This window comes from Sceloporus undulatus, chromosome 3 (assembly GCF_019175285.1).
Source record: "Sceloporus undulatus isolate JIND9_A2432 ecotype Alabama chromosome 3, SceUnd_v1.1, whole genome shotgun sequence".
Taxonomy (NCBI): Eukaryota; Metazoa; Chordata; class Lepidosauria; order Squamata; family Phrynosomatidae; genus Sceloporus; species Sceloporus undulatus.
In genome coordinates this window covers 203961715-203988708 of record NC_056524.1, presented here as the reverse complement: position 1 = coordinate 203988708, position 26994 = coordinate 203961715, and the positions used below count along the sequence as shown (strand labels likewise).

The 26994-nt window shown below is 41.3% G+C and overlaps 1 protein-coding gene across 1 annotated transcript; it reads left to right on the top strand.

Annotated features, from left to right (window-relative positions):
* Nucleotides 1–8660: 8660 nt before the first annotated feature.
* Nucleotides 8661–14110, top strand: ADRA2A (adrenoceptor alpha 2A). Its single transcript, XM_042461105.1, has 2 exons — nt 8661–10686; nt 10968–14110. Exon 1 carries the CDS (start codon nt 9190–9192, stop codon nt 10558–10560), a length of 1371 nt encoding a protein of 456 aa, XP_042317039.1. The 5' UTR covers nt 8661–9189; the 3' UTR covers nt 10561–10686; nt 10968–14110.
* The last annotated feature ends 12884 nt before the right edge of the window (nt 14111–26994 follow it).

Genomic DNA, 26994 nt, shown 5'->3' with positions numbered 1-26994 from the left:
CACGCCCATTGCTAAGCTTAAAGCAGTGACAAAACATGAGACTTCCTATAGTCATCTGTGTGGCCCACACCATCCTCGGAACAGGCATACAGGAGGACTGCTTTTGATGATGAAAGTGGTGTAGCACTTTGCCGAACAGGGATCATTCAATGATTCATACCATAACGGGATCTGAATGCATCTTGATGGCAGCCGGAGGCATGGAGCTTGACAGATCATAGGCATGTGTGCAGAAAGAGAATTGTTTAAATATTTGAAATTGAGTTCCCCAAGCTCTCTGTGCTGGAGAAGGCTTTTCATGGCAAGGCAAGCAATCCTGGTAGTTAAGAGTTGGTGGGTTCCATGATAGTGAGGAAGGTGAATCTGCTTTGGGTTTGACTCTGAACTTCAAAGGTGCTATCTTTGAAGGAAGTTCAGTAGTGTGGATAGGTTCTTTAAAATCTGGACTAAAACACAGAGTAGATTCACCATCCTACTGATGTGGAAGCCACCATCCACCACAACAAACTTTCTACAACATAGCTTTTAACTTAAATTATGTTTCAAAATCTGCTTTCCTTCTTCATGTATGAAAAATCCTGTCAGTCCTCCCCTATCTTCTTCTCTTTCTTTGCCACAAGTAAACATATATTCTGCAGGCTTCTAAGTGTTTTCTTTTCTTTCAGATTTTCAAATTCTGGATTATTGAGCTTTGTTTCCAAAGTAAAACTGACCCACTGGAAATCTTACATGGTTTCCTCATCATTTCAGCATTTTGCAGCCGACATATTCATTTGAATCTTTTTTCTCTACTCTGTGGACAAGGATGGCATTGATAACAGAGCCAAAAAGCAAGCTGGCTATGATCTCAATATGCTTTCATCTAGGTTTTTCCCCCTCAGGATATTCTTCTGATGTACACAGCATTATTATTATGCTGGTAAAACACCACATGCGTGTTATCTGAATTTATTTATTTATTTATTGAACCACCTTTTAGCCCCCAAGGTAATATACATTTTTTAAAAACAACACTGCATAGCAAAACCCCAGTAGCAAACAGAAGAGTCTTTTTAAAAAATGGAGGCAGAGACCAGAATTTGAAAGCCATTGAAAAGCCAATTTAAAAACCATTAAAAACCAAGACAGTTTTTGCTGCTTGTCCAAAATCAAAATCCAGCTAGCCTCCTTGGAAAGGGAATTCTCCATTTGAGGTATTATTGTGGGAAAGGTCCTGTCAAAAACTAATATAAGCACAATTGTTATATTCTGGATCTAACCCACCAAAACCACAGAAAACGAGTAGAGACATGGAAAATAATCCAAAGTGTAAATACATTGTGTGCACATTCCCATTCAGAAGTGATTTTTGGAATCCTTCCACTTAAACTGCAAACCAGCAGGCATTAATCAGAATCCCTCCAAATAATAAAAAAGGGATATCCACTTGTTCATAACAGATACACATCCTTGTAAAAAAACACAACAGTATGCCTGTATTTCACATGCAAAGGGATCTTGGTAGCATCTTTGCGGCTGAGAGAAAGAAACTGGTATCATAAGCTTCCAAAGACTTAAGTCTATTTCAGTAGATGCATGATGTGCTTGATGAAGTAGACTTAAATTTACAAAAGTTTATGCTATCAACTTCTTTCTCCCATTTAGTCTCAAAGGTGCTGCAAGATCCCTTTGCATTCCTATGTAGACTCTTTGAATTTTACTTGTATTTCACAGTTGTATTTAGTTCTTAAAGTTGCAAGAGAAGGTCCCTCTTTCAAGACAGTCCCAATTTTGTGAATACCTTTTCTCTATAATACTCAAAGAGTTTCTAACCTCTGATGCATTTGAAATATAAGGACAGTCTTGGAAACTCAACTGCAATATATTGTAGAGTGAACAGCCACACAGCTTTATGTTAAATATGCTCACTGGAGTGTGGAAAAAGCTACCAGATGCTGAACTGAGTAAGATGTTAAGGTTTAGCCTGACATAGCATAGCCTCTCTCTCTCTCCTTGATCTTGATCCACCATGCTGCCTTGCAAGAGTGGTTTCCACGCTTCTGCGCATAAGAATGCTGCATCCTTGGCTGAAAAAATGATCAGCACTGTGAATTCTGACTGGTTGAGTGCCAGCTTGGGGAAAGGGCAGAAACAACGTGTACAAACAAACAATGTATCCTCAACAAACAACACAACAATAAACAGAACTTTACCAAATCCCTTTCACAGACTGTTCTTCCAGAATATTCCAGTCAGCAGGGTCAGTAGCCCTGCTGACTTTGGGATTACAGATGTTGTAGACCATACTCCTATTTGAACCTGTTGAAGAACAAAGTTCTACCAACACACCTACACAGAGGTATGGGGAAGTAAAGGCAGCCACCTGGATGGTGAGATGAAGGACATTTGCTAGAGCATCCCCAAAGCCAATCAGCTACTGCACAGCTAGCTAAAACCACTGCATAAGGAGGAACTGGATACCTCCTTATGCAACACTGCAAATAGAATTCACAACAGCACAACCTCAAGAGGATTCGGGTCATAGTCTTCCAAAAGTAATTTTGCTCAGCTCTAGTTGACAGCTGATCAGATGACAGGAGCACAGCCCTTGCTTGCGTAAGTGGTAGATGCATGTTTCTGGTCCTGAAAAGATTTGTTTCCCACAGCTCCTTTATAGTTTGGACTAAAGCCCAGAGTGGATTCACTGCTTCATTGATATTGAAGCTGCCAGCCACCGCTGATGTAATTTCTGGTTACTAATTGGAAATCAGGCTCTAGCATCTATAAGAGTTTGTTTCTCAACACGAGGAATAAAATAGCCCTAAACCCAGAATTAGGAGATGGGACACAATGCATAGATTAGGTCATTAAATAATAATAATAATAATAATAATAATAATAATAATAATAATATATTTATATTCTCCCTTTTCCCGAAGGAATCAAGGTGGATTACAAAATAATAATAATAATAATAATAAATAGAAACAACAATAAAATACAAATTACTATATTTTCTGGCATATAAGACTACTTTTTAACCCAGGAAAATCTTCTCATAAAGTCGGGGGTCATCTTATACGCCGGGTGTCATCTTATAGGGCAGGTGCTGAAACCTCTGAGCCAGCATGGAGAATCTGCGGTTGCCACATATGGTGGGGGGAGTTCAAAAACGGCCACATCCCCACCATATCGGCGACCGTATGAAAGCAACAAGGGCGGCACTGGACAAGTATGGTAGAAGAAAATCTTGAAGACAGGGAGGGCTGGGCAGGCAGGGAGAGCTGACCAATTCAAGCAGGCTTTGCATACAACAAGTTTTCCTGCTAAGTACCTGCATGTCACAAGCATTTGAATTAAAATTATCATATTGAAATCAAATCTGATTTTTCAAAAATTTGGTGTGCATTGGAAGAGAGGTAGTCTTATACAGCGAGTATATCCTAAACTCAATATTTTAACTGGAAAAGTTGGGGGTAGTCTTATACGCCCAGTCGTCTTATATGCCGGAAAATATGGTACAATAAAATCGCCTTTCTAAATAATCCCTTACCCCAACCCCCCTCCTAATCATAAAAAAACAAGTAAAAAGAACAGTAACAATATAAAGTAATCAACAGTATAAAGTTTAAAATAAAATTAGTTAAAAGTTAAAGGTAGGTTGAGGCGAGAGAGCTATCTTCTAGGAGTATTATCCAAGGCCTAGCATTGACATATTCTTGTCAGTTTAAATAGCTGACAGATAAGGAGGGCATTGCTGCTACAGTCATATAATGGGAAAAGACACCCCTTCTTTATGTAGTGCTTAAAGACAGTAGAACCCTGAGGTACAATACAGTTAAAGTTAAGCTTGCTCATATATCATTAATATTAATAGTCCTTGAACTGTGGACATAAATTCCAAACACTGCGTGAATGGGGACCTTGGTGTTCCTAGCATTTCTCTAGGTATTTTAAGTTTAATAATTAAATGTCTGATGAATAGCCTCTTGTTTGCATGCTTTAATTGTTACAGCTAAAGCCAATAATCTAAATCTATACAAAACCAAGTGCTTAATTTCTCAATACTGGCAACATTTTTACATCAGCTTAACATTTTTTAAAAAAAGGTTCTCATGCTCTTGAATATATTAAAGTGAGATTTATTGAGTCTGACTAAAAGAGTGCCAGAGAATTTAGGAATCTGATTTGCAATGGGGTGGCTGGGATAACAGAACTAATAACACAAGAGTTTTAGGGTTCAATTAATTATTGAGGACCAGGGTTTGATTTCCGGCTTGGCCATGAAACCCACTGGGTGACCTTGGGCAAGTCACATTCTCCCAGCCTCAGGGGAAGGCAATGGCAAACAAATCTGAACAAATCTTGCCAAGAAAACCTGATGACAATTTTGCCTTAGGGTTGCCATAAGTCGGAAATGACTTGAAGGTATGTAGGACACACACACAACTGAAGACGAGCTCAGTAGGACTTACTTCTGATCAGGATAAGAATAGGTTTGAGCTTTCAGCCTGTAATCCTCGTCACACTTATTTGGGAGTACAGTCTATGAAAAATATTGGGACTTCCTAGAAGTATAAGTCCACAAAGCAGGTAACTGTTCTAGAGAACTTGGGAATGCACTAAGTCTTCTTGTTGGAACATTGTACACATAGCAAATCATTGTACACTGCAGCCATTCACTCAAAACCACAAGGTTGTGAGTTCAAGACCAGCAAAAGGGCCCAAGCTCGACTCAGGCTTGCATCCTTCCGAGGAGGTCGCTAAAATGAGTACCCAGACTGTTGGGGGCAAATTAGCTTACTTGCTAATTAGCTTACTTGCTGTTCACCGCTATGATCTTTGGAATAGCGGTATATAAATAAACCAAATTATTATAATTATTATGGAATTATAGAGTTGGAAGGTACCCCAATGACCATCTAATCCTGCCATACAGCAATATACTATATACTAGCAGAAACCAACAAGGACCTGGAACAATTACTGAAGAAGTTTAAGGAGGAAAGTAGGCTTAATGCTGAAATTAAGAAAACAAAAATATTGACCACAGAAGAGCTACAAAAATTCATCCCAGACAATGAGAAAATAGAAATAGAAGAGTTCCCATACTATGGATCAAATAGTGACCAGAACGGATTCTGCAGTCATGAAATCAGAAGACTAGGAATGGGAAGGGCAGCTATGGAAAAGATCCTAAAGTGCAAAGATGTAACTCTGAACACTAAAGTGAGGATTGTATTCCCCATCACAATGTATGGAAGTGACAGATGGACAGTGAAGAAAGCTGAGGGAATGAAAAGAAAGAAATTCAACTCATTTGAGATGTGCTACTGGAGAAGAGTGCAGAGGATACCATGGAGAGCCAAGAAGACATACAAATGGGTTCTAGAACATATAGGGCCTGAACTCTTCCTGGAATCCAGGATGACTAAACTGAGACTGTTGTACTTTGGCCATATGATGAGAAAGCATGAATCACTAGAAAATATAATGATGCTGGGAAAGGCAGAAGGCAATAAAAAGAGGAAGACTACTCGATCAGAGAGGGCATGGGCCTGAGCCTGCAGGACCTGAGAAGGGCAGAGAATCTTGGAGATGTCTCATCCGCAGGGCTGCTATGAGTTGAAATTCACTCAAGGGCAGTTAATAACAACAAACAACAAATTGCTTCCCTTGATCTGGCCATTATACTCCTGTTACTATGTTATAGAATTGGATTGGCTTTTTAAAAAGCTGCTACAGCACACTGTTGACTCATGTTTAGCTTGTGGTCTATCGCTGCTGTTGTGTGCCTTCATGTCTTTTCTGACTTATGGTGGCCCTCATGTGAACCTATCATGGGGATTTCTTAGCCAGATTTGTTAGGAGGGGGTCTGCTTTTGCCTCCCTCTGAGTCAGAGAGTGTGACTTGACCAAGGTCACCCAGGTCAGAAGATGCCAGCCACAGCTGCTGGTGAAACATCAGGAATAAACTCTTCTAGAACACAGCCTCATAGACTGAAAAACCCACAAAAAACCATGTCACCCAGTGAGTTTACCCAGTGGGCAAAGTGGGGATTTGAACCCTTGTGTCCAGAGCTGTAGTTCAGTGCTCAAACTTCTTGTGATCTATTAAGACCCCTAAATTTTTCCCACATGTGCTGTTGTCAAGCCAGATATTGCCCATCTGGTTTATATAAGTTTTTATGTAATGTAATGAACCACAACATCAGAATGGGATAATTAATCTATGCACTGTCTAATTTAATTCCCTCTTCAACAGAATAATTATAAGGCACAATAATCTATTCATAAATCCAGAGGTGCATGGCGTAGTGGTTTGAGCATTGGACTAAGACTCTGGAGTCCAGGGTTCAAGTCCCTGCTTGGCCATAGAAATCCACTGGGTGCAAGTCACACTCTCTCAGCCTCAGAGGAAGGCAAAGGCAACCCCTCTCTGAACAAATCTTGCCAAGAAAATCTCGTGACATGTTTGTTGTTGTCATTCATTTAGAAATTACTTGAAGGTACACAAGAACAGACCATGGGCCTTCAGATGTGGCTGGACTGCAGTTCCTATGACCCTTCCCTATTGACTTATGCTGGTTGGATCTGATGGGAGTTGCAGTCCAGCAACATTTGGAGGTTGTTTTCTACTACTGCATTAACTCTTATCTACACGGTGTGCTGTCACAATGCAATGCCATGTGTACATAGAACAGCCCTGAATGAGTGCTCCATAATCTATTCCAGTGATGGCGAACCTATGGCACGCATGCCAGAGGTGGCACTCATAGCCCTCTTTGTGGGCACATGTGCCATCACCCCAGCACAGAGTTTGCCAGAGTTTGTTACTAGAAAGCCTGAGGGATACGGCGCTTTGCAATAAATAAGTGGGTTTTGGGTTGCAGTTTGGACACTCAGCGTCTAAAAGGTTCACCATAGCTGATTTTCTGTCAAAATGACATCTGGTGCACAAATACTGGAATGCTGGGATTAGGGAAACAGGATGTCTGCTCCAAAATAAGTCAGAAAAAGCCCCTTCAAATCTTAATGCCCAAAGAGTTTCCCTCCAGTGGCAGTTAGTACAGGTGGGCCAGGGAAGAGAACCAAACAGAAGAGGTAGAATTCAAAAATATAGCTGTGTTAGTTTGTAGAATCAGTACGTAGAGAGATCTTGTAGCACCTTTGGGACTAACTGAAAGAAATTGGCAGCATGAGCTTTTGTAGACTTTGAATTGGCATCCTCACATGCCAATGGCATATATATGTCTGTACCTGGCTTCCACTCCACCAAATGCGTCTGAGAAAGTAGACTGAAGTGCTACAAGAACTCTTGACAAACAGATGAGGGTTATCTTGGCAATCAGAAATGAGGCAGGAGAGCAAACTAGTTAGGAAAAGCACATTTAAGCCTTACTGGTATCAGGGTCATTGTCATTACTTGTTATGACTTGTCAGTCTACAAACAGGAGCAATGCTGTTGTAAACAGTGGGTCCTTGTTATCCTCTGGGGTTTGATTCCAAGACAATCTGTGGATTACAAAATCCATGAATGCTCAAGTCCCATTAAAGACAATGGCATAGCAAAATTGTGTCTCTTATATAAAATGGAAAATCAAGGTTTGCTATTTGGAATTTACACTTTTTTTGGGGGGGGGATACTTTCAAGCTTGAATCTGTGGATAAAAAAATCCATGGATAAGGAAGGCTGACTGTAATGGGAAACATTAAAACGAAAGAAAGAAAGAAAGAAAGAAAGAAAGAAAGAAAGCACTTCAGTAGTAGAAACCAAAGCACACCATTCATTCTCACTAAAATGAATGAGATTTCAACATGTGCTACTTGGGTTCAGGTATTTCCAGGGGATTAGGCACATGGATATTGCAAACCCATCTCAAATGCCACTGTGGGCAATGCAAGTACATCACCTGCCATTTCCAGGCCATCTGGAAGGATCCCAAAACAAACATGGGCAGCCTGGAAATGGAGGACGTTGTACCTGCCTTGCCCACAGTGGCATTTGAGATGCACTATCAATATCCCTGGGCCTATTTGCAAGGAAGGAGGTGCATTCTGGCCTAGTGGGTTTGAGCATTGGCCTGCAACTCTGGAGGAGCAGGGTTCCACTCCCTCTGAACCATGGGACACCTGCTGGGCAAGTCACACCCTCTCAGCCTCAGAGGAGAGCCAGAGGGGAGGGGAACCTTTCTTTTGAGGAAAACTTTTGGCACAGGGCCCTCCCCAGAAGCTGGAAACAAAGGCACACACCACCCCAGGACACCATATTCCCTTCTTCCATATTCATTGCCCAGGAGAAGAAGGAGGAGGAGAAGAAAAATGGCTTCAGGGCTACACTGAGGGAAAACCAAAAAGAGAAGAGTGGAGCTGCCCTAGGAGTTGGAAAGGACTTGGAGGCAACACATAAAAAGAAAAAGGGAGAGGAGCGAAGAGAGAAGGAGCTGCAGGGATAATCCCTTTTGGAGCTGTTTTTTGCACTGCCCTGGCTCCAGGGTGTGGAATTCTGGGAATGGGAGGGGGCTGTGGCTCCTCCAGAGCGGAGCTCAGCTGCTCTTTCCATCCCAGGTGCCCCGGAGCCAGGGCTCTCCGTCAGAAGGGATGATTCCCCGGTGAGGAAGAGGGGCAAGAGAGAGGGCGCCGGGGAGGAAAGGCTGAGAGGCGTGGGAGAAGGAGGGGGAGGGAAGGGAAACAGCCGGAGCAAGAGAAGGAGGCAAGAAGAGGAGGGGAGCCCCTCCATCCCTCCATCCATCCCCACGTGGCGCTGACGCCTCTCTCGCTCGCCATCCGGAGCTATAAAGGCAACAGAGAGAAAGAGAGAGAAAGCTGAGGAGGAGGAGGAGGAGGCAGCAAGGCTGGCAAAGAGAAGAAGAGGAAGAGGAAGAGAAGGAGGCGACGGCGGAGGGGACGAGGAGGAGGAGGAGGAGGAGGAGGAGGAAGCCCCCAGGGGCCCCCAGTGGGCATCCGGCTTTTCCCTGAGCTGAGGGCTGGGTGGGAGTTTTCCCGCCTGGGAGGCGAGGAGGAGGAGGAGGAGGAGGAGGAAGGCTGTGGGGCAGGTGAGGAGGGCAAGGCATCCCCTGGGGAGGATGGGCGTGGAAAGCACTGTCCCTGCCCTCCGCCTTCTTGGCTGAGGCATCTCACCTGCTCCTCCTTGGTCCCCTCTGGAAGAGGTCCTCCTCCTCCCCCTCCTTCCCTTCTGCTTCCTGGTGGATGTTTCCCCTGGGGCTCCTGTTGGCCGAGAGCGGGAGGTTCTCTTCCCTCTCCCCCTTGGAAGGACCGGGTCCCCAGGAGCCCATGGAGAGCCTCAACTTGAGCCTCAACCTCAGCCTGAATGGGAGCCAGGGAGGGCAGAGGGAAGGCCTCCCTTACCCCCTCCCCACCACCTTGGCCCTCATCTCCTTGGCCACCCTCCTCATGCTGGTCACCATCTTTGGCAATGTCTTGGTCATCATTGCCATCTTCACCAGCCGGGCCCTCAAGGCCCCCCAGAACCTCTTCCTGGTCTCCTTGGCCTCAGCTGACATCTTGGTGGCCACCTTGGTCATCCCCTTCTCCTTGGCCAACGAGGTGATGGGCCAGTGGCACTTTGGCAAGGTCTGGTGTGAGATCTACCTCGCCCTGGATGTCCTCTTCTGCACCTCCTCCATCGTCCACCTCTGTGCCATCAGCCTGGACCGCTACTGGTCCATCACTCAAGCCATCGAGTACAACCTCAAGCGCACCCCACGGCGCATCAAGAGCATAATCTTCCTTGTCTGGGTTATCTCAGCAGTCATCTCCTTCCCGCCGCTCATCTCCATCATGAAGCAGGGCGAGCCGGAGAGTTCACCCCCCGAGGAAGCGGAGTCAAGGGCGGCGAAGAAGGAGCTCAGCTGCAGTATCAACAAGGAGACCTGGTACATTATCTCTTCCAGCATCGGCTCTTTTTTTGCTCCTTGCCTGATCATGGTCCTGGTCTATGTCCGCATCTACCAGATTGCAAAGAGGAGAACTCGTGTCCCACCCGGCAGGAGAGGAGAGGCCACTGAAAGGAGGCAGAATGGCCTGGCGGACAAGGAGGACATGCCTGCGATGACCAAGTTGAATGGGGAGAAGGTGGCTGTGGCAGGAGGAAACCAGGAGAGGGAAGAGATCAATGGTATAGACCTGGAGGACACCTCCTCCTCTGAGCACAATGAGCATCATGAGCCCAGGAAGCAGGAGAGGCCACCACGAGGTAAGGGCAAAACCAAACTGAGCCAGATTAAGCCTGGGGACACCTTGCCCAGTAGAGCAGAGGAGGAGCGCAGTGCCAAAGCTTCCCGGTGGAGGGGCAGGCAGAACCGAGAGAAGCGTTTCACCTTTGTCCTTGCAGTAGTCATTGGGGTTTTTGTGGTCTGCTGGTTCCCTTTCTTCTTTACCTACACGTTGACTGCACTTTGTCAAAGCTGTCCTGTGCCCGACACCCTCTTCAAGTTCTTCTTCTGGTTTGGTTATTGCAACAGTTCCCTGAACCCTGTCATCTACACCATCTTCAACCATGACTTCAGGAGGTCCTTCAAAAAGATTCTCTGCCGGTTAGACCGAAAAAGGGTTGGGTGAGAAGGAATGGACTCCTGTTTTTGTTGCCATGGCCAGGTGTCTTCGAGATATTCAGCTCTGGTTGGATTTTTGGAAGTGGGTGACATCTCATTTGCTTACTGAGCATGGACTCTTCAAAGACTTCAGGTGAGATGAAATGATTAAAACTTTAGTGCACAACCCTCAGCCCCCCCCAAGTGGATATGTCTCTACTCAGTGATGGATTGAAAGCTCTTATTTGTAAGTGCTTCTGTACACTTATAAGATTGACAAACTGAAAGGAACCAGTCGGGGTGGGTAAGGGGAAAGTAAAAGTCATATCCCGTATATCAGAAGCATTTTTTTCTATCCTCTCCCAATGTCCCTGATGACATCCAAAAACAACAGTATTGCATCTTTGAGATCTTGTTCCTCTTTAACTTTTATAGGAGAGATCAGCTTTACAACTGCTTCAGAGCTTTCTTGAAAATGCAATGTATGTGTGAAAACTAGAAACAAAACAACACCCCCCAGTGGACCACTGGAGCCGCCTCATCAACTATAAAACATGATAGTATTACAAAGATTTCCAATTTGCTGTTGGATTTTGGGGTATACAAACTGGTAACATAAGCTTGACAATAGCCAGAGTTTTATTGTACTCCCTCTATGTGGTTTTCTTTTAAATTTCATGTTTGTGTTGTCTTTTTATTCAGTGTTGTTGAAAAACTGTATCTCCTATTTTGCCATCAACTGAAAAAGAAAGAAATAATTTTAAAAGAACATCCAAATCAGCATAGATTCTGTCACAAGGACGAGCTGTTTTCTTACTTGTAATGCTGAAGAGGAATTAGATTCTCAAAAGAGCATGATATGGTGCTCTGTCCTGTCTCTGTCCTTCCTTAGATGTATGTTCAACGCTCATGTATTGCCCTTACCCTGGTTGTAAATAGATAACATGGTATATGAAGTCTTTTGTTTTACTTCACACTGTTACCTGATTTACATTGATTTTTAACATTTTCATTTGTGCTGGCTGTCTTGCACAAGAAAACTCTCTCCATGCACAAGGACACTTTGTAGTTGTTTTCAAGTAGCCATAGAAATGTCGGGTTTCCTTCTCCTTGTTTCAGGTTTCATGTATCAAATTCTCTTTTGATTTATTCTAGAGTGAATGTTGTGCATAAAGGCGAAATGGGCATAAAGGAATCATAATTCTTCTGTCTATGACCCAGCAGCACAAGAAAAAGTGAATAATTTTTGTTCATGATCTTTCTGTTCCCTCCTGCAAATAATTCATTCATCCTATATGACAATATTCTGCAGATGATTATTAAAGTGTGGGAAGGGAAGGAAAACAGCCTTCCTCACCATGGCATCCTCTGTAGGTGTTGGACTATAAATCTTATCATCCCCATCAGCTGAGAAGTGCTGGCTGTGGGCTGACGGGAATTTTAGTTCACTACAACTGGAGCATGGCAAGGTAGAGAACGCTTGAACATGTTAACAATATTTTCATAAAAATAATAAAACCACTAAGCACAGTAGTTTGTGGTGGGTAATGATGGTAGACAGATACACACATGACTAATGTTTGTTGTTGGAGTCTCTTTATTTTAAGTGAAATTGTTTATGTCGATGCTTAGCCCTCTTCCTAAAAATGTCACAGTTCTTTGGAACACAAGGAATGACCCTTATTTCTGACTTCACTAGCACTATAAGAGCAGACGTCTAATCTCGGCTGTGCCTTTTAGGTTTGAAATAATCATTTGGAAGCCTTCAATTTTAACAGAGCTGTTAAACATAATACTAACAGATAGGGGCAAAGAGCTTATTACCATCAAAGTGTACTTGTGTACAACTTTGACATAGTTTTATTGGTTGGAGAACCTGATACAAATGTTTACATATTTGTATTAAAAACAATTATTTGTATTAAAAACAATACAAAATTTACAGGGTTGTTTTTTTTAAAAGAAAATATATGTAGAAAAAGAACAATTTTTCTAGCAGTAAGGATAACTTTTGTGCTAGAAGTGCATATTGCTACACAGGGTGTAATCTATTTCTGAAGTGTGCAGAACCAGACCATCCCTTGTATAATTGTGCGTGCACAGAACTTGTAGTTTTTGGACTACAATTCCCAGAATTCTTGAGCCAGCATGGGATTTACAGTCTGAAAATAACCTTTCCAGATCTACCAAAAATGAGCCTCTGAAGCCACTGTAATTCTATTGTGAAGACACTACCATATAGCAATGTTGAGATATGTATTTATAATGGATCAGGGTACTGGAATGATATTTATTTCCTCTCTTGCATTGACTTTTAGACTGTGATAATCTCCTTTTAATTTTTTAAAATCTCTTTGCATTACAATGTAATTATTTGTAAATATCGAAAACCAGTATCTGTTTAATTTCCCCAAGTAAAATCTAAATTATCTGAATGTGAATGTTCACTGTTTCCTAGCCAAAGAAAATCAGATATAGAGAAGTTTTACTTTCCACTTGAGGCAAGCCGCCTACGTCGCAGTTCTCTCCAGTGACGTCTTGTGATTGGAGAGGAACCTCAACTTCTTGATTCATGTGATTCCATGATAGTTTCCCAGGACAGATTGACCAGTTTAATCTTGGGATACTAGCCTCATAAGAGTTTCTGGGTGCTGTGGAATTCAACTGTTTAATTAGAATTTATTATCCAATCATGTTGTCATGATCCCTAACAGTGTCTTCAAATAAGAAAACCATTTCCCCCCAGCCCCTGATTTCTCTTGAAATGTTCATTAAAACAGAAAGGCCAATATTTCAAATCTGATTTCTTACGATACCAGAACAGATAATTTTAAGGCTATAAGGTACAACTCCAGATAAAGTAAAATGGGCTTGATGTAGTTGAAACACTGAGTTTTCTCTGGAGATTGTCTACATCTCCCAGAGTAGCAATTTTTTTTAAAATAAGTGTGCCTCTGCTCACATAGGGAGCTCCCTTACCCACAAATATGTCTTTCTTTAAACTACTTGCAACAGGAAAGGAATTCTGTATTCACACTCTTACATGTACATATGTCAGCCTTCCATTGAAATGAATGGAATCACTATTCAGGAACTCTGTAAATGCCAGAGGCTGGGAGAGATATTTTTCTGGATTACAACTCCCAGCCTCCACTGGCTCAGTTGGCTGGAGAATTCTGGTCAATGTAGTCCAAAAGAAAATCAACAGTTTCCTAGCTCTGTGTATTTAGCCTCTTCTTTTGGGGTGAATTTTTTTTAGGGCTGGTTAAATCTGTAATATTCTAAGTCAGATCTGAATTTGTCCTGCCGGAAGAATCTTATATGAAGAATGCAGATTGCCTATATGTAGTATTAAGTCCAATGTATGCATTTATGAAGCAAACAGAAAATGCCTTATGTTGGGAATTCTTTTTATTATTATTATTATTTTCTGGAATGTGTTTTTAAATCAAAAGTGCACCTGGTGCAAGTCCATCGTTCCCATGCCATTTGTGCTTTCTAAGAGAATGATAAATGTATACAGAAATGGCCATAATGTTTTTTTTATGAAATAAAAAATGTTTACACATCAGAAAGCATGCCAAATCTCAGGTATCTGTTTTCAAGCATCTCAGAGATCGGAAGACTTAATGGGAAAATAGAGGAAACCCACCTTGTAAAGCACGTTCTACAACAGTCTTGTAGTTTGCATAAGTCATTGTTACACCACATGTTTAGAATATTGGGCTAGTTCATTGTACACAGAAAGACTGACAAATAAGCCTTTGATATTATTTTGCTTTCTTCTTTCATGGCACAACAAACCTATTCATACACTTCTTAAAGAATAAGGATTAGGGCTTATTGTGTGGACAATGTACTCCTGTGCATATTTAAGTTTAAGTTGTGTGTATTTAAGCTGTGTATGTGTTCTTCTTTCTCTCAAGTGAAATATTCTTCCATTCCAATATTTACAAACTGATGATAGACTGCTGACTAATTAGGCCACAAGTGCCAGTATAAATGTTTAAGAGCAGGAATAAAAACAGTGTTTGTCTCCAGCCGAATGCCGGTTAACTTGGAGTGGGGGGGGGGGGAGAAAAAAGTACATTTCTACATTACTGAGAGAGTATTTCTTTTAATGGACAACTCTCAAAATCGGGACTTCAGTTATGTCATGCAGGAGTTAGCCAGAAGATCTCATACCTGTAGATAGATAACAGTCATTCTCTTCATAGAAGACACATTGCTGTTTTTGATTTCCTGGGATTTGCCCAATATTTTCTCTTTCATGCCCAAAGCACACGGCATGCGTATTTATGCTACAAAAAGCATTGCTCTCACTTGAATCAACATAATGGCAGTTAGCAGTCATAAAGGACCAATGCACTCACTGTGCTGTGCAAATATGGGTTTGCCAGCAGAACAATGACCCAAGTGCTCAAGAGGAAGTGCTGTCAACCAAAGCTTGATCATATGAGTGTATCCGCCTGACAAATATGCTGGCAAAAATAACCCCACTCAGGTCCTAACCCTCACATGATGAGAAGAGATCAGGGATGTGTTTGCTGGCCCTCCATCCTATTCCTGTCATCTGGCCTTGCCACCCTTCACGAGTTGAAAAGCAAAGATTTGGAGCAGGGAGCTTGCTCTTTGTAGGTTTCCTGTGCAATTCAAAGCTTCAATCATGCATGTGAATGGCAAAATATGGATAAGACAGAGGAGTCGGTACAAATGATTGTGACCCTGCTCTGCATGATGAGGAGAGAAAATGGATGGAGAGAGGATTTCTGTCCCTCACATATTACTAGAAGTTGGGGTTATTCAGGAAGTTAGAATAAAATGTTTCTTTACACAGCACATAATTAATCTCTGGAATTCAGTACCATGAGTTGAAGTGCTGGCCATTTAGCTGGATGGATATATATAATCCACCTCACATCCCATATTAGAAACAGTATACTTCTGAATAGCAATTTCTGAGGAACATTAGACAGTGATACAGTTGCATGTCATCTGACAACTGAATGCCTGGCTAGATACGTTTTGTCTGATTTAACATGGTGGTTCTTATGTCCTTATCCAACATGATTCTGAGTGCATGAAGGCTTCAGTGCTTAAACAAAACTCATGTGTCTGTCGCATTCACACTTTCCAAGATTGGGAATTTATGGTCTTCTGGGTCTTCTTGAACTCCAGTTTGCATCAGCCTGGCCTGTGTTGGGGTGATGGGAGTATTCCAGCAAGATCTAGAGAGATACAGGCTGTCCACCCTGCTGTACTCTTAGTCCATGAGTGTAAAACAAGTCTAGGATCCAACTGTAAGATGCAGCTTGGTCCTCATCATCCCTGTAATTCTGTTGCCCACACTGATACTGATGTTACATTTGTGTAGCTCCTTGTACATCAGCTGATAAATTCTGCCTCTCTGATCACAAGAGCAACTTCGTCAAATTCTTCCTAAGACTTTTGTAATGTTTTACCTGAACTTCTGCAGCCTTTTTAGATTGGCAGATAAAACAATGAATATTGTTTTATCAATCTCAGAAATTTAGGAATTATCACAGCATCTGCAAATATTATTTACAACAAGTAAGGTCAGAAACAGTGAGACGTTTGTATAATTAAAACATTATTTTTAACAATTAATGAATCACAGTTCTTATACTGCTAGCAGGGTGTATTGGTCTGAGTGTTGGACTAGAAGTCCAGGAAACCAGGATTTGAATCTATGATTGGCCATGGAAACCCATTGGGTGATTTTGGGCATGTCACACACTGTCAGCCTCAGAGCAAACCCACTCTGACCAAACTTGCCAAAAAAACAAAACAAAAAACAAATCAGTGTAACAGGTTTGCCTTAGGATTGCAATAAATCACAAATGACTTGAAGGCACACAACAACTGAAATGACTTTCTCCTTGCTTACATTGAGGCAGAAATATTGTATCATGAAATGATCAAAAGAGATTGGTCTTGCAAGTTAATTTTCTGCTAAAGGCATACAAATATAGTTAACACTTCTTTGCCTGGTGATAAATCGTAGGTGATCATTTTACAGTTTCAGTTTACTAAACTGAATGCATGACCGAAGCAGCTGACATGGAGATATCAAATCAACATTCTTACTTTATTTACTTTTACTTTTTGCATTTATATCCTGAATTGTTCTGCTTCCAGTAGATCAATGCAATGTTGGTGCTTAATCCTCTTCCCTTCCTCTACAGCCTCTACAGGCTGGTACTTGTCCAAATGTACAGTGTTGAGTCAACGAGTTATACTCCGAAGTTCACATGCATAAGATTAGTCTTTTTACCTGCAGAGCTTGGGAATTTTCTTTTTTTTGGGGGGGGGGGGAGGGCAGTTCTCTGAAACCCCCAGTGTAGGGCCACTGTACATATTGATGGGGGCAGATTCTGGGGGCTGCAGGGTATCAGGTTTCTAAGACCTGAGATGTTTATTAATTCAAAAGCCAGTGCATAAGAAACTGCATAGAAAAGAAAGACACAAATGCAACTTAACTAAGAATTGCCAGTGGTCCCATCTGAACCTAGGCTTGTTCTGGCCCTATGCAAGAGACTATTGAGAGCAGTTACTAATTCAGACAACTTCTGAAGTATTGAAACTATTTCTTCCCGTTCACTCATGTGTCCTAGTCATGTCTCTCATGCTATGATAAGGTTTTAGGTTTCATCTTCCAACTGGTCAATGTACCTGTCAATCTATGTTTCTGCTTTCTATATCCTTTGCTTTAGAATGCACATGTATGAATTAATTTTGACTAAACTAGATGTTTACATTTACGCTGACAACCCAAACATTTTCTTGCCAGCTTGGAACTGTTTAGTACACTTTGCATATATCTTGGTTTGAAACAAATAGTAATGATTGTAGGTGCTACTACTCAAACTTTTGTTTGATTGAAATTATAAAATTGTCAACCCAGGGCAATTCAGAGCAAATTCCCTAGTATACTATAAAAGCAATACATCCCCCTCCCAGACAAATTATAGAGATAATTAATATTTTAAAACCGTCCAGTCTCATCCCACCAAATGCCTGGGAATAATGAAATGTCTTAACCTGCTTTCATAGATGGGAGGTAGGTTGACAACTGAAAGAGCTCTTTTCTTTATCACCATTCTCTGGGGTTCTCTTGAAGGAAATGGTCATAGGGAGGCCTCAAATGATGCTTTCAGAATACAGTTAGTCCTCCATATCCATGCAGTTTTTATCCATGGATTCAACCATCCGTGGCTTGAAAATATTTAGAAAATATATACATTGCATTAAGCAAACCTTGATTTTGCCATTATATATAAGGGACACCATTTTACTATGCCATTGTACATAATGAGACTTGAGAATCCATGGATTTTGATATCAATGGGGGGGGGGTGTCCTGGAACCAAAGCCCAGTGGATACCAAGGACCCACTGTACAGTAAGGTTCAAGATTACAATTTTACATTAGTCTGCCATGACACCTGCTTCTAGCAGCCTAGGCAGGAGACTCAGCTTGCCCTACAAAAATCCAGATGTGCTTGAACCCTGCAGCCTCTTGAAGTTACTGTCTTGCTGTGACCTTCTGATGAACTTATGTTAAGGTGTGTACAAATAAAAAGTCTGTTCTGGGTGTGGGATATCTCTATGTGGTTTGTAACCTTTCACTCTTGTATGTTATATGGCACAAATCATAATCCTGAAACAACTTTGTTTATGGAGGACCCTGGATGAAATTGGCTGGTAACTAGAGAAGAAGGCGGTACCAAGAGTAATCAGTTTATTTTCTCATGCATTCACCTCTTTGGAAGTTCAAAGTCCTTGCAGATTATTGTTTATTTGCAATCACTGCTTGGTAGAAATAGTTAATGTTTTTCTAGTATATAACTCCCTGACTCTGCTGCTACATAATCTTTTTTTAAATAATTGCTTACAACAAATTAGCTTGGCTGTTTAGAGTTTTATTAACCAGGTAAAATATAGTAGATTTATCATGGTATAGTGCAGGGGTAGGCAACCTTTTAGAGCCAGGGGCCAGGTTGCTGTCCCTCAGACAACTGGGGGGCCAAAGCCAAAAAATAAATAATTAAATAATATAGGACATTTTCAAATGTAGGACACATTTTTTAAAAATGGAGGACATGCAAAAAAATTTGATGATTTTAAAAAAAAAGTTAATATAAATGTATGTTTGTTAGGCATTATCAAAATGGAGGACATTTGGATCTCAGAAGCTGGCTGATATCAATATCACCATCATCATCATCATCATCCTCATCCTCATCCTCACTATCATTGTTAAAACAAAGCAGACCTGTAGAAATGGAATGGAAATCCTCCTCCTCTTCTTCTTCTTCATCCTCCTCCTGCTCCTTCCTTCCTCCTCCTCTTCCTCCTTCCTCCTCCCTCCCTCCCTCCCGCCTCCTCCTTCCTTCCTTCTTCTCCCTCCCTCCTCCCTCCCTCCCTTCCTTCCTCCCTCCTCCTCCTGCTCCTTTTCCTCCTCCTCTTCCCCCACCTCCTTTCTTCCCTGTCCGCGGCTGTCAGGCAGCCGCGGGAAGGGAGGGAAGGAGGAGGAGGACCCCCGCTCCTTTCCTGCCCTGCCCAGATAGGAAGAGGCAGGGCGAAGGAGCCTCGCTGAAGCGAGACTCCTTGGCCCTGCCTGTCCGCCAGTGGAGGGCCCCTGCCTGTCTGCCAGCGGAGGGCCCCTGCCTGTCCGCTGGCTGAGGGCTGCTCACGCGAGAGGCCAAAGGCCTCATGCGAGAGACCCAGTCCTGCCGCCGATTGCCACTGGCGCAGGGCCTTTGGCAATCGGCAGCAGGACCAGGCTCGACCCAGTCCCAAGGCCTTGCCGGGCCGGATGTGGCCCGTGGGCTGGGGGTTGCTGACCCCTGGTATAGTGCATAAGATAGGGGTGTGTATCATACAGCCCTTCAGATCTTGAACTGCAGCCCCAGTGTTATTCACTATATGCTCTGCTGGTGGGATCTGCACTCCAACAACATTAGGAGAGCTTCATAATTCACACCCCTGGCATAAATGAACAAAACAGATATGAATGAAGTGCACCTTGTTGTTTCTCTGCCAGCACCAAAGTAAAAAGGGGTGGAGGGAATCAGAAAGAAATTCTGACCAATAATATGAATCCGAGAGAATCTCAGATGCTGATAGGTTAAGCAAACAGTTTGTTGAGACTTCACGACATTCTTCATTGGAGAGTGGCTCTGATCAAGTGAAAGCTTGCACAAACATTTCAATTTCATGTGTGTTGTAATGGCAGTGCCTACCTGAAATCTGGCTGTATTTTGAATATTGAAAGTTCTTTGATTCTCCCTGGGACATTTCCTTTACATCTAACTGTATGCTAAATAAACTAAGTAATGTGAGAAGCTAGTACTGAGGAAAAGGTTGGTATTTATTTATTTATTTATTTAGCTAGCTAGCTAGCATGAGTACTTGGATGCTAAAGCAGATGGTGATGCTGCTGCTCATTTTAGAATAAAATATTTACCTTGCTGTTGAATTGAAGACTTTGAAGTAACTGCCAAAACATAAAACCATGAAAATATCAGTGCAAATCTAAATGAGAAACATGAGCATCAGACACTTAATCATCATAAAAGAGCACAAAGGCAACATGAACCAGGAGCATAAAAGCCCTCAAAGGTCTGTGCCTATAAAACAAAACAAGTCTTTGCCAGGTACCTACAAACAAGGTCTTGGAGAGGTTTTATAGAATTGGAAGAGGTGGGATGTTAGAAATTGTGCTGCTGCTATCTACATTGCATGCTCCTTGTAAGCCATGATATTTTTTTTTAAAAATAAACAATTTATTTCTTGTTTTTAAAAGTCGCTCATTGCCATCTCTCATTACTTATGACTGAATGGGTAAATGTTTAATAACATGTTAGCAATGCATTATTTTTATATTTTTAAAAAATACACAGAATATTTAAAATGGCTCAAAATTCTCCAAGATGAGCCTCCAAAACAATATTTTGGACTAATATATAAGTTACTTGTTACAAAAAAATGATAACAATTACATCACCCATCAGCGGCTAGAGTTGTGTCGGTGACTTACATTCATATAACTGCAGCTTACATGCACTTAAGTCACTTTTGGGTTTGGCAGAGGGCTATTCACTTGCCCTTGAACTTCATCCCCAAACCCCTTGAGGCTGGTATCTCTCAAGCTCTGGGAGGGACCCCTGGTCTTGTTGCTTACTGGTAGAGAAGGGAAGGAAGGACAAGGAAGCAAATCAGAGTATGAAGATATGGTTCCTCTAAGTTCCGGGGTAAAAAAAAAAAGTGGGTGTACTCTGTTTGAGAGCTCATCCTCATTTCTTCCCCACACAACTGAGCTGAGACCAGCCCAGAGACACAAACTGATAAGTCGACCTGTCTGAATCTCCTTCTTTGCTGGTACGCAACAGCAGCAGATCCTAGTGAGGATCATATAACAACAACTGTTAATATATTTTTATTCCTCCTCTTTATTGTTAGATCTCAAGATGACAAAGGCAGCTGCCACACTGCAGAATTGATGCAGTTTGACACTACCCTTAACTGCCATTGCTCCATTCTCTGGAACCCTGGGATCTGTAGTTAGTTGTGGCACCAGAGCTCTCTGACAGAGAAGGCTAAATATTTCTCAAAGCTACAAAACACATAATTCTATAGAATGGAGCCATGTCAGTTAAAGCAGTATCAAACTGCAGTGTAGATACAATCAAATATAAAACAATATGAACAATTTTAAACAATTTCAGATTAAAATAAATGAATAATTTAAACAAGCTAAAAACATATTAAACCATTCCACAACCCAAAAGGCTAAAAGAGCAAAAAACAAACAAACAACCCAACACAACCCTCAAACCATGTATCTGACTAAAAGTGCACTGGGACCCAAAGGCTTAAATAGAAAGCCATGTCTTGATTTGGTGCCCAGAAAAAAAAACCAGTGTTGGCATCAGTCAGGTCAAGTAATGTTGAACGTAACACATCACAGAAAACACAATTGTTTGTAATATATTACTTGCAAGCTCTGCTTCTAGGGGTGCTGTGCACTTGTGGGTCTCCAGAGAGCAAAGTAGCTGGGTTTAAGCAAGGTCTAATGGTACACACAGGAGTTGAGTCAGAGGGTTTGTGCTTTGTGTTCCTAAGGCAAACTGTTCCACACACTCGTCTCCTATTCTATAACTTAAGAATAAAGGCTCTAGGCAAGATCATTATACAATGAGGCATTTCCACAGAAAAGGCCCATTTTGCAGTTACTGTCTAATCATCCCTAATGTTGAGGTGTGGTGATGGTACTTTCCACATGGCAACCGTGATGTGTGGTATTTTCATATTAAAGGTACAAAAAGAGGGTTCCTACATGGCTCATTTCCCCATTGTGTGGGAATGTGTCATGCTGTGTCAGTCATCATCTGGTAAAAATGGGCAGTGTTGGAAAAAGTTTTGACATGCTCAGGGGGATTGTGGATGAACCCACAGGTTGTGCAATGGACTATGTTATTGCCACAAGGTGGTATAATGATATGGTCTGTCTACGGTGGTCCCCACAATTGCTGCTGTTTATCTTCTGGAAAGCTTACCCTCTCCCACAAATGCCTGGCTCTGTGGGGTTCTGACCCTTCCTATGCTTCCCTATGCTCTGAAAAGGGGGAATGAGGGTGAGGTGAGGAACTACAGGGAAAGGAAGTGTACAACAATAACAAATATATGTTGTCAGAAAACGAGTTCACGATTAATATACAGTGGGTCCTTGGTATCATCTGGGGATTGGTCCCATGGCCCTCTGTGGGTACCTAAATCCATGAGTGCTCAAGGCAAAATTAAGGTTTTTTTCTTTTTTAATTTTCAAGTCAGAAACAGTTGAATCTGTACATGGTACAGAATCTGTGGAAAAGGCGGGCTGACTGTATTGGATGAGAAATAAAGTTGAAGACTTGCATTCTGCTGTGACATTTTGTTGTGTCAGGACTCCAAGTGGTGTCTTTAGCAACCTCAATGTGACCCCACAACTGACAGAACACTACAGACATGATTTCTGAGCACCCCTAATCTGCACCACTGCAAAAACCCTTCAGTTTTGTTGCTGCCTGTCTGAAAAAGGTAGGTTATTGGAGGTGGGAGGGAGGGCATCACTTAATGTTGTTATGATGATGGAGATCTGTTGTCTTAATTATGCCTGGTGTTGCTAAATATAATCTGAAATTGTATCAATTTGTTTGCTTATTGCTCTCCTTATATTTTGTCAAATGAGCTCTAGGATGCCCATTCCTGAGTTTATCCCCATACAACCTTATAAAGCATGTCAGGTTGTGTGTGTGTGTGTGTGTGTGTGTGTGTGTGAGAGAGAGAGATATTACACAGTGAATTGAACTTCATGGCTCAGTGGTGACTGGAATCTGGATCTTCCTAGTCATGTCAAATTCTCTAGCCACTGCACTTCACTATTCTCAGCAAGCAGGAGAGGAAAGAGCATCAAAGGTGCTACAGGAGTCTAGGTGGCAGTATTTACAAAAAAGGGAAGCATCTATCAGCTGGCTTGTGGCAGCTTTCCCTTCAGAGGCTGACATCCAAAGTATTTTCAGTTGTTTGACTCAGAGAGGCCTTGGATATTGCCTTAATGGGTGAAAATGGAAAACACAAGTGTGTTTTCTCTGAAACAGAGCTGCTCTATATTTTGCACTTGATTGTAAATTGTCCTTGCAATTGGAATTTGCATATCTCACCAGAGAGAGGTGAAGAAGAAATCAATGTGGGTAAGACAGGAACATAGGGAAAGACTATCAGGAGGGACTTGCACATTCTGACCTTAGATATTGCTCTCATTAGCTCTGAGCAGAAGGTGGAAGTGTTCATGCTCTGGTAGCATGCAAAAGTTTGGCTTCCGTTCAAGGGAAAATGACTCAGATGGCCCATTCATCATAGTTACAGAAGAAAAGTAGGCGTTTTTGTACTCCTGATGTCCTACTGGAAAACGGGACAATTGCCACAAAGGTTGATGGCAGATTTTGAACTGTCTGGCCCTGAATTTCTGTGATGGTGTTTAATATATTTCTCAACCAAAATGCCTTAATAGCATTTGGCATTCTCCACAGAAATGGATGTGATTTTGCAGGGATATTGACAATGTGCACTAAGCATTTTATTATGTGCAGCTCTGACCATTGATTGTTACAGAATTGAATACTTGGGCAAAGAATGATTATCAGGGAAAGGGCATAATTACTTGAAGTCCAGTCTACTCAGCATCTAGTAGGAAAGGTTAATAACACACCCGTATGTGCTTCTCTTACAGCATGTGACTGTCTTCAGGCTTTAGATGCTATGAAGTATTAAGACACCTTTAAAGAAACAATTGTATTTCTTTAGCATCTACCTAGTCCCATCATTTGAACACCAAGTAGAGACAAAACAGCTAATAAATCAAGAACATGGATTTAGATTGGAAGCTATACTGACTAATGCTAAGATATAATAGATGAGATTCTACACTGACAAGATGGAAAATAACTAATGGAGTTCTGCAGCAGTTGCACAATACCGCTTTATTAATGTATTGTGATATTTCACCACCCAATGTGCACTGCACATCAGTGTACGACCATCATGTGCGTAGTCATGTGCATTTGTGTGCAGTGCAGAACCATGCATAATGTATGGCTATACTCCAAGGCAGCCATTCATCCATCCATTACATAACTCCATTTTGAGAACTCTGAACTGAATGTGACTGTTGGGCATGATACAAAACTGCCCAAATGCTTCTGTAGGGGAACACCAAAAGGATTGTGGTCATGTATGATACAACAAAGCTTCCACACGTCAACCATTAGAATTATAATAACAATTTAATTAGAATGCTTTGCAAGGTATGATAACTAAGAACAGACATGACTGGTTATGCTTTGGCTTGGTTTTGCAGAAAGATCACACTGATATTAAATACATTCTTTAATAATTGGAAAATGACCTTTCAGAAGAATAATCATAGAGACTACCAACAATTTCAAAGCAATGAAGGATATTGCCATCCCTATTTAACAGATGAAAGGATTGGCTCTCTTGCTGGAGGTGAAGAAAGTGAACACGATACTTCCACAACTTATATCTCCAACTGTGTCCAACTGGAAGACACAGAAATAAAAACAGCTAGTTAGAGTTTTCTGGAATATTTCCTATTTGTCTTGTCTGACTTGTTGCTTCCTTATTGCATAGACTGATACTTCCACCACCACCCCCCGCCATGTAGCTAGGGGTAGCAGGACCCATCTTTCCTCTCTTCCAAGTAAATATCACTATTGCAAACTATTTTAAGATTTTTTTTTAAACAAAAAGTGGTACAAAAATGGAGTAAATAAATGATATACACCATTCACTTTAATAAAACAAAATTCTTAACTGAGATCAGCCTTAGAGCTTATGATTCTATGTTCTAGCTTCCATTTAACTTGTCTTCCAGCAAGTGTCACAATGAATGTAACAGATTTTTATGTGCTGATCATTGATTGCACAGTGGATTTAACTATTTAAAATACAACAAACAATATGCCTGAAATTAGATTTCACTCCTGGTGTTTGAGGTCAAGAGATCGAATACACCGCTCAGCTTACATTATTGATTCTTTTGAGAATGATTTTGCATGTGACAAAGAAAAAACTGATGAAGGCTGTATGACTCACTCTCTCATCTTTCTTTCTGCTCTTGGGGTCTCATCTATGAAACGCTATTCATTCATCTCTTCTGCATCAAAAATACATGCTGATGATACTGTTATTAGGCCAATTAGGCCAATTTATTAATCCAACCCCAGCCGCACAACATCATGATAGTTTTTGAAGTTCATTTGCTTCTTTATCAGGCAGAGATTAGTTGAATATATGACACAGGGGATAAAAGGGATATTGTTGAAGTCACAAGCCTGCAGGTTACCTTTTTGTTGTTCTGGATGTAATAGAGAGAATGTCCATGTTCAATGCAGAGAGATTTATTAGTACCAAACACAGCTGGAATTCACACCTCCCAATCCCAGATTGTGGAGTGGACAGACAGAAGTACTTCACTAACTGCATTGGACTTTCTTATGATTATATGTCCATTTGTAAGGAGATTTGTGTACTTTTCTGTCTTTTATATTTTTTAACCAGAAAGGAAAAGAATGGAAGATTTCAAGCAATCAGTGACCAGACGGAAATTAGCAAAGCAATTCAAACATTTTCATCACATTTTAACAACTTTCAGAATGTTCTGCTGTTGCATAAGGAACAACAAAGAATCTTGTGGCACCTTAAAGAACACATTTCTTAAGGCAGCGGTCAGAATTGTGCACCACCCAGCCTACCAAAGCCTACTCTTCAGCTTTCCCATTCTGAATTTTTCAGCCTAAAAATGGGCAGTTTTGACCCCCAGGTTCTCCAAGGGATTTAATTGGTCATTTAAAAGCTATGATATTGTTTCAGGTCTAAAGTAGCTTTTTTTCCAGGACAGGAAGTGACTGGAAGGTTTTGAAAAGGGATAGGTGGGTGCAACTCTGAAAAATCTGGGATGAGTAAAAATGGGTCTGTAGCTCTTTCCAGACTTTCTGTAGCTCTTATGGTATAGGTTTTCCTGGACACACTCCACCTCATCAAATACATTATTTGTTGTCCTCAACTGGCAGATTTATGTATACATGCTTGAGGGGAGACTGGAAAAACTAAGAGCAGATGGAATTAAGATGCAGAAAGTACAGTCAGTTTGTCCATTTACAAACAAGGTGTTGGGTCACAGTTTTGGTGAGATGAATAACACATGCTGGGTGAGAGGAATAACCTCTGTTGCTGTTCAGACCAGGGAAAATGGATTGCATTTGCATGCAGGCCATTAATAACCTGCAGGCGCATCAACATCCCAATATTACTGAGCTAATAAATTTTGACATGATGGTAATGGGATGAGAATTCTACATAATATGCAGTTGGTTTGATCAGTGTGATCTATCTCTCTTTTTCTGATTTTCCAAACTTGTACACTTCATTTAAAAATTTCCACTGGATGTGAACTGTAGCAAGCTTGCTTGTAAGTGCTAAAAGAACCTTTTTAATAAATTAAAATCAATTACTCAACTTGAAACACTTCCAGAATTGTGAGAGTGCATCATTTTAATCAGTACACTTGCATTAATTCATTCAGAGAAAAGGGCACAATACTTGGGTTTATTTTCTCCTTTAAACTTCATCTTATTTTGTACTGATGTTTTCAATAATACATGGAAGTACTATACATATTTTGCAAGTGAATTTGTTGTTGCCTGGTTGTGTGTGAGATAAAGTAGTAGTAGTTGTACAATAGTATTATTTGTAACAGGAATGACTATTTTATCTGATGGGTAACAAATTCATTGGAACAAATATTTTAAATCACGAAGACTGAACAATTGCTCATATACAAAAGATGCTTAAAAAAAAAAGACACACAAGGGCTACAG